The sequence below is a fragment of the Phoca vitulina genome, unplaced genomic scaffold (assembly GCF_004348235.1).
Source record: "Phoca vitulina isolate PV1807 unplaced genomic scaffold, GSC_HSeal_1.0 scaffold15, whole genome shotgun sequence".
NCBI classification, from domain to species: domain Eukaryota; kingdom Metazoa; phylum Chordata; class Mammalia; order Carnivora; family Phocidae; genus Phoca; species Phoca vitulina.
In genome coordinates, this window is record NW_022589718.1 from 7,517,717 (window position 1) to 7,534,157 (window position 16,441).

Genomic DNA, 16,441 nt, shown 5'->3' on the forward strand with positions numbered 1-16,441 from the left:
CATTTTAAGAAAACTAAATTTATTAGATTATCTTTTTTATATTAAATAAAATGAGTAACTTAGGCAATGACACTATACTTCATATTTATAGTATATACATAAACATAAATATGATATATAACATACATAATAATAACTATATAATGTATACAACTTTCCATTTTCCATTTTTAGATTTTTTTCCAAATAGCTTACGTATTTCCTATGTTTTCCATTTCTATTTAGCACAAAAATGATAAAATGTTAGAGATGCCTGAGGAAAGTAGGTTTTTTTGTTTCAGTGTTAAGAACTGAAACAGAAATTAGAAATAACATTGTTCATTCAGGTATTTGATCACTTCTTAAAAGTGACCTTTTCTTAAGTTTTTTTTTATTTTTTATTTTTTTTTAATTTTTTTTTTTTAAAGGTTTTATTTATTTGACAGAAAGACAGCCAGAGAGGGAACACAAGCAGGGGGAGTGGGAGAGGGAGAAGCAGGCTTCCCGCGGAGCAGGAGCCTGATGTGGGGCTCGATCCCAGGACTCTGGGATCATGACCTGAGCCGAAGGCAGACGCTTAACGACTGAGCCACCCAGGCGCCCCAAGTTTTTTTTTTTTTTAAGATTTTATTTATTTATTTGAGAGAGAGAGAGAGCAAGCAGGAATGGGGGAGGGGCAGAGGGAGATGGAGAAGCAGACTCCCCACTCAGTGGGGACCCCAACGTGGGGCTTGATCCCAGGACCCTGAGATCATGACCTGAGCTGAAGTGAGATGCTTAATTGACTTAGCCATGCAGGTGCCCCTAAAAGTGACCTTTTCTTAAGTTTGATGAGTAGGTTAAGGGTATGGACTCCTATAATACCTACACCAAAATAAGAAAGGGATCATACATCTATATTTAACTCTCATGGCTGGCAGTGGATTTTGTTGCAAAGTCTACTAATCTGCTTCCACTAACTTCTGTAGTCTTCACTGTTTTCTGAGACTAGTATATTATAAGAAAACCAGTTTAAACCACACAGATTAAGTCATATATATGTATTTGAGTCATATATATTTCCCCAGGATTAAAAGAGTAGCTTGAGATAGTTTCAAGCTAAAACCCCATAGTGTCTTTTATAGCGTCATCTCAGGACAGGGATTCAATCCTATCCTGGCACATTTTATATAAATGAAAACTAAATTTATTTCAACCTGGAAATCTCCTTCAGTGAAAGTTAAATCACGCTTTAAGGTTTAGCTCACTCTCTTTGGGAGTATTTAGTGTTTCATCCTCCTCCCCTCTCTCCCTCCCAGCACCTCTCTCAGATTCGGCAGCCTCCTGCTGGCCTACTTGTCCACTCTGCTCTTCCTTCTAACCATGTGAGCATAGACCCATCAGTCCCAGATGGGAAATAAACTAAGTTAAGGTAAAGGATTATGGACCAATGTCAAGATACTGAATTATTTTCTAACTCCATCTTTCAAAACTGAAATGCTATGTTTTAAAACTTCACGTTGTTTGAATAAGAAATGCTATAAAGGAGGACACAAGAATGCTCTCCCATCTCCTCTTTACCTCCCCACCATTTGCACAAGTTATGTTATCTTTATATTGTACATGTGCATGAAGTCTGCAACCGTAATTCCCTCAGTTATATCTTAGTCTATTTCTAATTCATTCAATAATCACCACCTCTACTTTATATCATGGTTTCCTCTTTCCTGAGCTCCTGGTTTTGATTCATCTCCTATGGGGCTGGATTTTATATCAAGATACATTTTTAAAAGGGACCCATGGGTGCTATTTTCTCTTGAGTACTTAAAATGGCAGGATAGGCTATACTTTCGCACAACTTTGCAGACCCTACTCTGTCACCTTTGGTATTGATTGATGTTGACAAGAAATTTGAGGCTGGTTTCATGACTCCCTCTTATATAGACTTTGCTTTCTTCTGCTTGGATTCTCTCCTTATTCTTAAAGGTCAGTAAACTGCTCCAGAATATGATTGGAATATATAATTCAGGGTCATTTTCCCTGGGATACAGTGTACCATCTAACCCACAGATTTTATTTTTTATTTATATGTTTTTATATATATTTATATATAAAATATACTTTTATATATTTATATTTATTTATATTTTTATTTTAAAGCATTTTTCGTGTCCTTTTCTTCAGGAACACTCATTTTATAGTTTGTTCAATTGACATTGCTTGGAGTACCTTTGTTCTTTTCCATGTCAATGTTTTTGCCGCAAATTTGTCCACCATGTTCCTGAGCATGTTTCTGTCACATTGACTACATTTTGGTTCTCTCTAATGTAGTTTTCAGCTCTAGTAATACTTTTTCCTTTTTCTCTGATATCATTCAGCCCATTTTTCCAACTCCTGCTGCTGATTAATAATCCTTTATTTTAAACCTTATATATTTTGTTTAAATTCTTATTTTTAGTTTTTAAAGCCTTTTGTTTGCATTTTTTCTCAAATATGGATGTGCTTTGTTTCTTAACTTTTCCTTTGTTTCCTTGGACAAATTATCTTGTAATTGTTATTCTTCTATTACATTAAAGAACTGTTGTTATATACTGATGTGTCTCTGTTCTCTACCACACCTCCTTGCTATTTTTGGCAGAATTTAAGCATGGGCACCATCCTGATTACTTTCTGGTTAATACTCACCTTTTAATCATATCAACTTTTAGCTGAAGGCCAATAAGTATATGTGAAGATGGTAAGCTGGGACAATTATAGCTTTCATTTTGATTTGTCATTTCAAATATCCTTCTCCAAGAAAATCTGCCATTTTCTTTGCTCTGGGATCTAGCTCTTACAGGTTTTCAACAAATGTTGGGGTGACTTACAGTGGATCCCCTTACATCACAAGCCTTCTGGTTGCTTCTCCATCTTTCTCTACATGCATCCTTCATTGGAGGTCTCCTCACTTGGGTGTCTAGATGCCCAACAAGGGCACGTGTTCACATGTTTAGAAAGTTCGAGCAAGAGACTTTGATTCAAGTGAGCCTGGTTGAAACTGTGTCTAACTCAAGAGCACATGCTATTAACAGGGAGCAGCTAGTCTTCCACTAAGACTATTGGTGGCCTTGGGAGAGTGGATTGCCAGAACTTTGTATTTTCCCAAAGAACCCAGAAATCCGAGATTTTATGTGAGCTCACCATAAAAGTGAGCAAGCAATAAAAAAATAGAACAGAAAATACAAACTAATTAGGTCAAATAAAATATGTTGATGGGCCACATTCAGCCCAAGAGCCCTTCATTAGAACTGCTACCGAAGATGAAAAATTCCCGTTACCATGGTTTCTCCTGTAGCACTCTCTTGTCTACCATCCTGTGATTACCAACAGGTCTTCAAAAGGACACTGACGATTGCTGCTCCCATGGTGGGCCCATGCACCCAGGTGCAATACTCTAGATCCAGAATCTGCTTGTATTGCTGTGATCTTCTCTCAGGGCAATTTCTCTCCTGCTTGAGGACTGAGGAGGGATACGGCTGGTTTTAGATTTCTTGAAGGTTCATATCATGGTTTGCATTTGGTGTTTGACAGTTTGCTTTCAGCTGAAGATGGTAACTTCAAATTTTTTCTTTTTTATTGTTAATGTTTTAATCAATTTTGAAATAAGGACTCAAGGGAAAAGATGCCTGCTGTATTTTTTGTTTTGTTTTGTTTTTCTCAAAGACCTCTGTTTTTAAGATCCTACTTCAATTTCTGCATTTTTAATGACTGCTCCTCAACTGTCCTCAAGCAATAAAGTCCAGGAGTTTGTTCCTTATTGTTGAAATCTATTTATTATAAAGCTGATTATGTGAGATAAGAATGAGCCTTTCCTACCGGCAAAGGAGGCAGCTATATATGCAGATAGATTTCAGGAGAACTAAAAAAGCCCCAAAGCTCCCCTTAGCTACTCACCAATCCCTCTCCCACAACTCTCCAGCTTCATTAGTGTGAAAATCTCTCACTGCCTTCATTTCTTTGACTTTCTATTCTTTTGTAAAATGCTGCGACCTCTATGAAGATATAGCAATAAGATTCATCTGTTGCTTATTCTTTTGAAGGGTAAGCTTGTTAGATCCCTTCCTGAGAGCAAGTTTTGAAAGTTGAAAGAAGGAACATAGATATCCTGAGTACAGGAAATATGTATTTGTAAAAATATGGGGGTGCAGAAGACCCACAAAGGGGAAGTAAAATGATAAACCTCACACAGTGAGACAGGAGTTCAGAAGGTTTGGCTGAATTTTTAAAAGAAAAGATGTTCATGCTGACCAGCAAGATTAGGGAGTTTGATGAGATGCTTACCAGGTGAATGAAACCTGCAGCAGTGAACCAGGTACTGAGGACTATTGATAACAATTTGGAAAACTTCACTGCATTGCTAGAGGAAGAAAGACAAAAAACTGTCGGGTTCTGACAGGTTCCAGAAAAACACAATACCCCATCCTCTAAAATCTGGCTACTCTTCTGTGCCAGAAGCAATGGTACGCTTACCTGGGAGCATTATTAGAAATGCAGGATCCCAGACCCCACCCCTGATCTATAGATCTACATCCTCTACTCGATTCATATACACATTAGAGTCAGAGATGCCCAGCTCTTAACATAGCCTTTGACACACACTTGTTCAAAATCTTTACACGTTGCTATGACATTCACTAGCCTGATATTAGATTGTTTTTAAAAATATAAGTGTATCATCATAGAATAAATTTGATAGATTTCTACATTGTCTAAAGTAACTGTACAAAGTGCAGTGTCCTAGGAATCCAGAGAATGGGTTTGCAAAATGGAATTTTGAGTAGATCACAGAAATGACTTATAGTGCTAAACTCATACCAGGATCTTTGAGTGAAGGGGATCAGATAAGCTCCTGTTTCCTAAGTAAAGCTCTAGAGTTTAGTTGAAATTTCTATGGTTTTCAGGTAGGGCCACCTGTTACACAAGAACAGCCCAGTCCCGACTGCTCCATAAACCATGAACACTTAGCAGTGAAATCCAACTGGCCTATAAAATTTGATGCTTCTAGGGAGAACATAAAGACATGGAGATTTTCAGTGGGTAACATTAAACCAAACTGCTTAAAACTTTAGAAGTATTGCTGCTCAAGATAATTTGGATTTTTTTTTTTTTTTTGAGACATTTAGGTGGCTCTATTTTTGTAAGCAGTTTCACGGCTGCTACTGGGTACCTCATGCTCAGAGAAATTGGTCTTACATTCCTAGACAGAAGAGATGTGATTCATGATAGCAAGTATGTAGAACCAAAGCCTCTGAATTACTTTTAAAATTTTTTTGAGGGGAGGCACAGAATTAAAGTTTAAATGGACTTGTACATCGTAGCTCTGCAAAACAAAGAAGAAACAAACTCTTTCAAGTGATGGCAAAGTTCTCAGCCAGTATATGATATTAACACAGTGAGAGTGAGTGAGTGAATAGTATCGTGGGAGCTAAGGGATTTCATGGGATTTGCACTGAAATTCTGATGGGAAATGAGTTGAAGGTTCAGTTTACATTTTAATTTCCTAATCCAAACCAGGAAGTAAGCAGGACTTAAGGCAGGGCTAGCATTTACCTGGTTCTGATGGCTTGGAGAATTTGCAGGATTTGAGGGAGTTCTAGCAGCCGCAAAGCTCTTAAGAACCGTAAACCTACAAAGCAATCAAAAGGAGAAATCTGCCAAAAGGAGAGGGTCACTTCAGGGAGCACTGTGTGTTATAACACCTTTGGGACTATTTATACTCTTCCTCTCCTAGAGATGCTCAAATACAACACACCAGAGGTTTAAGAGCATGACCTCTAGTTCAAATCCTGGCCCTGACACTAAACAGCTATTGTAATCTAAAGCAGTTCCCTTAACTTCCGTAGTTCCTCATCTGCAAAATGGGAATTATAAGTACCTACCTCATAGGGCTGTTGAGCTAATAATATAAAGCCTGAGGAAGCACAGCTCACGTATAATAAACACTACTTAACATTTTACTCTATTGAACTCCTCTTTAGAACAGGCAATTACTCATAAACCACTTAAACTCCTGACTGTAGAATCTCTGTGATCTGCTCCTCAGTTTTTGCATGATGTTTTACTTTACATAGTTTGAGAATTGGGACCACAAGGAATATTTGATAGGTAACAGATAATAATATAAAATTCCATAAAAACTGATAAAAGCCACATAATGCTCACGTGCTGTCCATGCATCCACATTAAAAACAAAATAATTAAATAAATCTCTAACAGCCTGTCCAGAAAGGATGATTTAGAGCTTTTAAAGACCCAGGGAGGTTTTTCATCTCTTCCAGTCTCTGTGGGATTCCAGCATAGAGGGGCTGCAGGGGGATGGGATGATTGGGCCTTGCCTCTCAGGCTGTGGATGAGTCAGTCCATAAACAATAAACAGCTACTGTCACCTACCCTGTATCTGCTATATCACCAGGTACTGAGTTTAAAAAAAAATAAGTTCTGAAAATATATTACAAAACCATATAATCATGACGATAAATTTTTTAAATGGCATTTAGGCTTTAAAGGAAAATGAAGGGTACTTACGAGTGAACATGGAGGATTTTTTTTTTTTTAGAAATTGCTCCTGATTCCCACAACACACTTACCTAGCCAATTACTCTTCAAATAATAAGAAATAAAGGTTGGTGGAATGGTAAAGATGTCTACAATTGAATTCATCTCCAACCAGAACTTGATCTTGTCATCGGCTGCCACAAACTATGAAATAGAAACAAAAGACTCCAAATTCTGTTATCCTCGACAATTTTAAAATGAACATAAGAGTGGCTTTATTCAGCTACATTTCACTCATCCAGTGAAGCTTTGATCTCATTCTATTAGAAACATACTTTTAGTGGGTGTTCAATAAATGAACATGAACCCATTTTACTCACCAGATCTTAACTCTCACACTTCAGAATAAACACTTTGACCTTCCTGCTGCTCCTAGAACTTTCTGATTTATATAATTGCATAGATAAAGCCTCCTATTTGTGAGCAATGAAGATTTAGGATGGCCTTCAGTGGAAAAAGCACAACTATCTAGAAACTTGGCTGGCCAAACCCCATGTCGGAGCTTCCTTATTTAGATTAAGAAAGTAAGCATTTCCAGAGGGAGGTTACTCTAAAAAGATTTTGATGGTCAGTGTGGTCAGAGTTAAGTTTTGAAGGAAGGTCATAAAAATACAGAGCATATACACACACGCATTATATATGTCTATATACACATATACATACATATATACACTTGTATGTGTGTATACACACACACACACACACATACAGTCTCTCCCATAAACATGGGATGGATAAATACAATGAGATCTAGATCTAGGATGGATCCTCAATAAATTCCTGTGGAACGAGAGAAATATTTAATAAATGAGTATAACAAAAATGAAACAAAGATATGCAAAAATTTTATACAGTTATATGGCACATATGCCATCAGTGGAACCAATGACATTTTCAGAGGCTATTACTCAGGTTTGCTAGCTTGTGGTTATTAGCAAAGCTTTCTCGGTGGTAGGTGGGAAGCCAACAAGGAGGACAGCATGACAGGGTGATGATATTTAAAAAGGAATCATTCTCATTTGCATTGGGATTTTTCGCCAAGATACAGTTTCAAGGGCAAGAGAGAGTTTTCATGCCTCTTTATACATTGGACAATTTAGGGCACAGACCCTCTAGTTTTAGAGCCTGAAAACATAGCCAGATAGTACAACGAAGACACACATAGACCTCTTTGAGTGGCACCTGTTGTGTTCATCTGTTTACTCACTCTTTCCATAGATACTTACTCTCAACCCAAAATAGAAACTAAAGAACACATTGAAAGTCAAATCAATAGGGATGGTTTTGTCTTCATATGAAGAACAGCTTCCAACAGGGCTGGAAAAGAAACAAGAGCAATGTATAAAGATGTACATTTTAAAAGCTCTGACTATACAAGACCAAATGAAGACAAAGAGTAGTCAGTGTTCTATTTATTCACCATGACTGGTTAGTCCAAGACACTTAAATTCACATCATAAGGAAATTACTTTTCTCTTGGGAGGAGAAGTATGCACAAACAAAACCATGGACTGCACATGGAGCTGAAAATAACAAGGCAATTACCTGTTCTTCCTTTCATAGAGCTTATTGGTTCTGTTTCTGCTTTATCAATGAGGATTCAGGGGCATAGAGATTATGTGGCTCCTCTTGGTTTGCAAAACCATCTACCTAGCCAGGACATTTTGGCTTCTGTACTCCTCTGATACAGAGCTACTCTAAGTCAAATGGATTGATCTGATCCAAATTTAAGGAATATTTCCTAAACGATCAAGAAGGAGTTCACAAAACAAAGGCTGTTAGTTTCCCTAGTCTTTCTAAAATAGCCTGACTTCAGTGGCCCTGTAATCCTAATTTTACTTCAGCTGGAAATCCAATGTAATTCCTAGCTAGCTGATCAGTGTGGAGTTCAGATTAGATTGGGTTGTGTCCAAGAAACTGTTCTAGCTTGGGCATAGAAGAAGAGAATGGCTTTAGAGAAGAGCAGACAATAATGTGCTCCTTTATCCCAGGTGAGGTCTAGCATTTTCCTTTCTCAAAACCATCCAAAGTTGTTTGAAACCTATGAGAAACTCTAAAACAGCTACAGAACTTCTGTTTCAACACTTAAGGACTCCAAAGGCATAGAACACCCTCCTCAGTGGAGACCAAGGGTGGAGACCACAGCTGGAGGCTTCTAGTCTCTGAGACTCTAGAATAGACCTGTGTGCAGCACCACAGCCCCTAGCAATTCATGATGACAGGATACAGGGGAAACTTGTGCATTTTTTTTGTGGAATTGGGTGTAGTGCTTCTTGGGTGGGGAACACTTGTCCTTTTTTATGAGTTTGTGTGTGGGTATGTCTAAAAGCATGTTAAGCATTATTCCTGACAGAAAATTCCAAATTAGCTGGCAACCTACTGACATAGCAGACAAGGGTGACTGGGGATTTTACTCACTCAGAAGAGTTGATGAAATAGATTATTAGAGACCCAATGCTTAGTACAAATACAAGGATCACCTGGAAAGAAAGAAAAAAAAAAACATGGCCAATGTGCAAATCATTTTACTGACATATAGATGAATAAACCAACCAACAAAATTGTTTTCTCTTTTAACCTTGCCTATGTATATGTAGCCATTTTTCACACATTCATTTATGTTAGCATTCATTCATTCATTCATTCAAGAAAAATTGATTGGACCTTTACTGGGTATTCAATAAATGACATACACCCACTCATTTTACTTATATAATTTAAATTCCCACATACTTTAGTATAAACAGCTTGTCCCTCCATCTGCTCAAGAAGTCCTATCATTTATTCATTCCTTCACTCATCAAACATTTATGAAGTGCTTAATATGTGTTATATACTGTATTACATGCTGGGAATGAGGGCTATTGGATATAGGCTCTGGACTTGAATTGCCTATGATACTGTAGAAGAAACAGTCCCAACAAGTCCATCTAAAGGATAGTCAGGATTTTGACAGGATGGGATGTGCTGTAAGCGAGGAAAAGAAAACAAGTGCTTTTAACACGGCAATGTGCTTGGTTTGTCGATGTAATCAGAAGCTTACCCCTTCAAAACCATCAAGGCATTTGAATAAAATCTTTTGCAGCCTCCATGACTTTTCACGTCACCTTAAAGTAAAGGGGATAAGAAATGAAAGGGGAGCGGGGAGAAGGGTTGCAGTGGGGATAATACTCATAAGGGTCCCACTTTGCAGTTCCCTTGAATTGGGTGGAAACATGTTCTTGAACTGGTTGGTCACAACTCTTTTCTCAGTACACCTCATATGCCTTTATCCTGCTGGGACCCGTACCACTCCAGATGCCTACTTGAGCAGGTAAGAGAAAACTCTCACATGTGACCCAAATCTGGCCACTGGAACAACTCAAGCATTCTTTGCCTCAACAGATAGTGGAAGGTCAGATTACCTTCAGTGTGACAACTTCTGCATAGAGCAGCTAGCTCAAAGACCCCTTATCACAAATGAGCCAGAAGTCAGTCCTCTGTGTCCCCAGCGTTCCAAGAAATGCAAACTGAAAATTCTGAGTGGTACCTCTTAAGCCTCTTTCCCTAGGCTTGACATGAGACAAAAGCACTCCCACACCTCTGCCACACAGAACTTGTTCTAAAAATCCTCTTCTATTTCCAATTTCACTTAATTCTTTTAATGTTTTTATTTAAATTCCAGTTAGTTAACATACAGTGTAACATTAGTTTCAGATGTGCAATATAGTGATTCAGCACTTTCATACATCACCCAGAGCTCATCACAAGTGCATTCCTTAATCCTCATCACCTGTTTCACCCATTCCCCCCCCCCCCTCCCCTCTGGTAACCATCAGTTTGTTCTTTATAGTTAAGAGTCTGTTTCTTGGTTTGCCTCCTTCTCTTTTTGTCCCCTTTGCTCACTTCTTTTGTTTTTTAAATTCCATATATGAGTGAAATCATATGGTATTTGTCTTTCTCTGACTCATTTACTTTGCTTAGCATAATACCCTCTAGTTCCATCCATGTTGTGGCAAATGGCAAGATTTCATTCTTCTTTATGGCCGAGTAAATATATACTACATATATACTACATCTTCTTTATCCGTTCATCAGTTGATGGGCACTTGGACTATTTCCATAATTTGGCTATAGTAGATAATGCTGCTAAAACAATGGGGTACATGTATCCCTTTGAATTTTTTTTTTTTTTTTGGTAAATACCTAGTAGTGCAATTGCTAGGTCATAGGGTAGCTCTATTTTTAACTTTCTGAGGAAACTCCATGCTGCTTTCTAGAGTCGCTGCACCATCTGCATTCCCACCAGGAGTGTAAGAGGGTTCCCGTCTCCAGATCCTTGCCAGCACCTGTTGTTCCTCATGTTGTTGATTTTAGGCATTCTGACAGTTGTGAGGTGATATTTCCTTGTTGTTTTGATTTGTATTTCCCTAACGATCAGTGATGTTGAGCATCTTTTCATGGGTCTGTTGGCCATCTGTGTCTTCTTTGAAAAAACTCATGTCTTCTGCCCATTTTTAAATTGGGTTATTTGTTTTTCAGGTGTTGAGTTTTATAAGTTCTTTAAATCACTCACCACGATCAAGTGGGATTTATTCCTGGGTTACAAGGGTGGCTCAATATTCGAAATCAACCAACATAATATACCACATTAATAAAAGAAAGGATAAGGCCGTAAGATTATTTCAATAGATGCAAAACAAAACAAAACAAAAAAGCATTTGACCAAGTAAAATATCCATTCATGATAAAAAAAAACAACAACAAAGTAGGTTTAGAGGGAACATACCTCAACATAATAAAGGTCATATATGAAAAACCCACAGCTAATATCATCCTCAAAGGGGAAAAACTGAGCACTTTTCCTCTATGGTCAGGAACAAGACAGATGTCCACTCTCAGCACTGTGATTTAACATAGTATTGGAAGTTCTAGCCTCAACAATCAGAAAACAAAAAGAAATAAAAGGCATCCAAATTGGCAAGGAAGAAGTAAAATTTTCACTATTTGCAGATGACATGATATTCTATATAAAAAAAAACAAAAGATGCCACCCAAAAGCTCCTAAAACTGATAAATTCTATAAAGTCACAGGATACAAAACCAGTGCACAGAAATCTGTTGCATTTCTATACACCAATAATGAAGCAGCAGAAAGAGAAATTAAGGAATCAGTCCCATTTACAATTTCACCAAAAACAGTAAGATATCTAGGAATAAACCTAACTAAATAGGTAAAAGACCTGTACTCTGAAAACTATAAAATACTGTTGAAAGAAATTGATGACAACACAAAGAAATGGAAAACCATTCCATGCCCATGGATTGTAAGAACAAATATTGTTAAAATGTCTATACTACCAAAGGAATCTACACATTTAATGCAATCCCTATCAAAACACCAACAGCATTTTTCACAGAAATAGGATAAACAATCCTAAAATTTGTATGGAACCACAAAAGACTCAACAGTCAAAACAACCTTGAAAAAGCAAAGCAAAGCTGGAGGCATCACAATTCTGGACTTCAAGTTGTATTACAAAGCTGTAGTAATTAAAAAGTACCGGCACAAAAATAGACACATAGATCAATGGAACAAAATAGAAAACCCAGAAATGAACCCACAACTATATAGTAAATTAGTCTTCAACAAAGCAGGAAAGAATATCCAATGGAAATTCTCTTCAACAAATGATGTTGGGAAAACTGGACAGCAACACGCAAAAGAATGAAACTGGACCCATTTCTTACACAAAAATAAATTCAAAATAGATTAAAGACCTGATTGTGAAACTTGAAACCATAAAAATCATAAGGAGAACAAAAGCAGTAACCTTTCTGGTTTGTTTTTTTTTTTTCAAGCAGTAACCTTTCTGATATGGGCCATAGCAACTTCTTTCTAGATATGACTCTGGAAGAAAGGGAAACAAAAACAAAAGTAAACTGTTTGGACTTCATCAAAATAAAAAGTTTCTGCATAGCGAAGGAAATAATCAATAAAACTAAAAGGCAACCTGCAGAATGGGAGAAATATTTGTGAATGATATATCTAATAAAATGTTATTTTCCAAAATACATAAAGAACTAACTTACCCTAATTTACATGTGATTGGGTAAGAGGCTAAGAGCTTCAACTTGTTTTCTTCCAATTGCTTTGTAAGTGGCAATGTTGCAGTTTACTTAACACCTGACAGTTACTGGCATCTATTTCTTTGGGCTCTCAGCTCTCACTATAAGTTCCATTTTAATATCTACATTAAATGTTGATAGAGATATTACTAAGTTTGTGGGTCTAACAGCAGTTATAAATGTATTTTGCAGCTCAGGACAGATGTTGGGAGTGGATATGTGGAGATTATATACATATATCTCAGTATTGATAGTTATTAATAGTTTCATGAAATATTTTTCTGTTCTTTACACATATTTTTCTCTCTTACTAAGTGATTCTTCAAGTATAAGTCATATATTGACAGGCTTCCAGAAGGATGATGGCAATCCTCCAAACCACAGAAATTACACACCCCCCTCTGAAAAAGAGAAAATTTTAGTTTCATTGAAACTAAGAACAATACCAACCTCATGCCACAAACCAAAAGAATATTATCCAGAAATAATATATAACAAACAGAAAAATGTATACCCAACCAAAAGCAGGCACTGGGAGCTAGCAGCTTATGAACAGGGCTCAGTGAGTCAGGCAAAAATAGGAGGAAATTCCAAGAGGACATGTAAATTTCCCTTGGGTTGGGGAGGCAAAATCTGGAAGCAATGGCTGTTTGGGGGTGGACGGTTGGGGGGTGTGGGTAGAAAGCCCTCCACCTGAGCCCATACACTGAAGATAAAGCCACAAAGCCAGAGGGACCTGCGGGAGACTGCCACCACACCGCTGCTGATGGGGGACCACTTGGCTAGCAGCATCAACACTACTTTTCCCAGAAGCACCTGGGAAAGCAGTCAGAGAAATAAACTGAAAAACATGAGACCTGGCCCAGAGAAAGCCTTGTTTGTGGAGTTGGCCATAGCATTATCCCCTGTGTTTGTCTGTGTGGAAAAACACTCAGTAAATTGGGACAAATTTCCACAGTGGGGCTTAAAACTGCCCATTTAGTTGGTGGCTAGTTATGTGTGTATCTACAGAACACAACAGCAGCCGACACAGTAAACAAGGAACACTGAATACTCTAAAGCTTCATTTATGAATTTTAGCAGACAACAGAAAATGCCATTTACATGGAAAGTGTAAGAAAATAGGAGGCTCAAGCAGAGAAGAGAGATAAAATGACCTCCAATGAAAGCATTAATATAGAATATGTAATTAAACTTTGTCAAATTACAATTAGTGTTCCTAGTGAGATTCTAAAAATTTGTTAAACAGCACTGGAGGATTGGAAAGGTAAAAGGAGAAGATGGGAGTAATATAGAGACAGTAAATGAAAGAAGCTGCACCCCAAAGTCTGTCTGGGAAATCAACAAAAAAAAAGGTCAGGATTATCAACATTAGCATCTTAAAAGAGGTGCCCTTTGGAGTTGAGTTTCAGACCTTGGAGGAGGGGTCCTAGCTGACCTGACTGGTGGTGGTACCTCCGAGGAGATGATGGAAGCCTGCTCTGGCAGTGCTGGAAAAACTGGGATGTAGGTAATTGCTGAGGCCTGGCCTCATTTCACAAAGCAGAGGGGAGAGGGTGGATTTGGAGCTGAGACACATAAGCTTCATCTCTAACAGGGAGCCTTAAGTGCTAGAAGATATTGGAACAACTGCATTTACAGGGATTCTAGGAAAAAGGATGGAAAGTCAAAAATTCTCCACCCAACAAAACTGTTATTCACCAGTGACAGCAAGGAAAAAAAAAAATGTTTTATACATTCAAGTTATGAAAGTATACCACCCACACCTTCCCTTGCAAATGAATATGGGGAGTCTCAAGAAAAAGAAAACATTCAGAAACAGAAAGCATGTATGTAAGACAGCTGGTGCCTAATGAAACTGATAAAATTAATTTTTGACTCTAAAACAAATATGAAGAAAAAATTCTTATACCAGATGTATAATGCTAAAAACAAACAAACAAACAAAAAAACACCATAGCAATCTAGAACTGAATGTTCAGATTCATTCAACAATTTCTGGAATGAAGGAGGGCTGGTATGGTGGAAAAACATGCCAAAGATCTCATGCAAGGGGAAGATATAATATAAAAGATGCAGAGATACACAGAGGAAATATAGTATGGGAAATTTGTTCTGAACTTGATTTACCACGTACGTCTATGATATCCTATTAAAAATGGAATTATATAAGTCAAAATATGTAAGAAAATAAATAGAAGTAATAAAAATTAACAAATAAATGAAAATATCAGCCAGTGGTCAATGTTTAGCATACCCTGAATGGTTTACATGTATTATCATATAATTCTCCCGTCAATACTCTAAAGGAGGTTATTCATATTGTATGAATTAAATCCAATTTAGAAAAATGAATTTGCCCAAGATGACACAGTAGTAAGTGGAGGACCCAGTGTTTGGTCTCTGTCTCTCAAAATTTACGGTCACGATGTAATGCTGCTCTCGCCAGTAAGATAAGGAACTAAGACTGTGACAGAGCTCTTACCTGCCTAATACCCATTTTCCTTTTCTTTACTAACTTATCTCCCATTTGTTTTTTTAACCCACTTATATTTAGATATTCTGTTATGCAGCAAACTCAATCTCTAAGTATTATGAGGACCAATAAAACAAATCACCATAAAGGAGAATAATCAAATTCCCCTGGTAAATTAACAAATAAAATGTATTCTTAAATCAATAAGAGAACAAAAATCCAGCTCCATGATATTTACAGGAGACACATTTAACAGGAAATTAGACAAAAAATTGACAGATGGGCAAAGATATCCCAATCAAGTATGAATAAAACGAAAGCAAAGTTACATGCTAATACTGTATTCAAAACTATTCAAGCAAAAAAACACAACCCACTAACTGTGACAATATTTCATGTAGATAAAAGACACAAGCAAGCAGTAAGATTTAATAGGTAACTTTATGCAGTAATTGATATTATATAAAATATGTAATTTAAAATGTGTTGGAAACGCAAGATAAAGCTACAAAATTATAAATGAAAACTTTTGACATGTCCCTTTCAATCAGTCAGCAAATAATTAAGGATATGGAAAATACATATAACATAATTAATAGTGCTTATATATCAAACATAATATTCTTTCAAAAGTCAATGGAGCAATAAAAATTGAACAGGCACTAGGCGACAATGGATCTCCCCATAAATTTCATAAACCAGAAGTCATAAAGTAGTGATATTCTTGGACCAAAAATTTTACCAAAGTAGAAAAGATAGCCACTCAATCCCAAGGAAACAAAAGCGTATGGCATTTCTCTAAATAGATCATGACTCAAACAAATCAAAATTAAAATTTCAAACAACAAGACGAATTAGGCACTCATAAAAATAATACTTGCTAAAGTCTATGAGATATGGCCAAGGAAGTACCCGGAGGAAAAATTCTTGTAAAACAAATTCCACGCAAGCCAGAAAGATGAGGCCAGCACAGAGCACAGGCTGCGCAAGCGCGGTGGGAGCTGGGGCCGGGCATGCGCAGTGCTTTCCTGCGGCTTCCAGGCTAAGCCAAGCGAGGTGCTGCCGCGGTGGACCCGAATACAGGGATCCCCAGATTGATAAGGAATATTACCTCAGACCTTTAGCGAGCTGACTGAGGAGGAAGTATGAGGACAGCTCAGGAAGACTCAGATCATCAAACTGGCCCAGCAGCGAAAATAAACTCTGTACTCGGAGACCCAGTGACAAGTAAATTGACGAACATGAGGAAGCAAAGTATTGGCCAGAACCCTCACGACGGAGACACAGGAAACTGTGCAAAGGGAG

At 37.4% G+C, this 16,441-nt stretch overlaps 1 protein-coding gene across 1 annotated transcript in view; it reads right to left on the reverse strand.

Moving 5' to 3' along the window:
• Positions 1–16,441, reverse strand: part of KCNU1 (potassium calcium-activated channel subfamily U member 1) — a 169,655-nt gene that overhangs the window by 135,827 nt on the left and 17,387 nt on the right. The window contains 5 exon segments of the mRNA XM_032413221.1: positions 4,279–4,354; positions 5,548–5,623; positions 6,585–6,696; positions 7,779–7,869; positions 8,971–9,032. Coding sequence (XP_032269112.1) covers positions 4,279–4,354; positions 5,548–5,623; positions 6,585–6,696; positions 7,779–7,869; positions 8,971–9,032 — 417 coding nt within the window.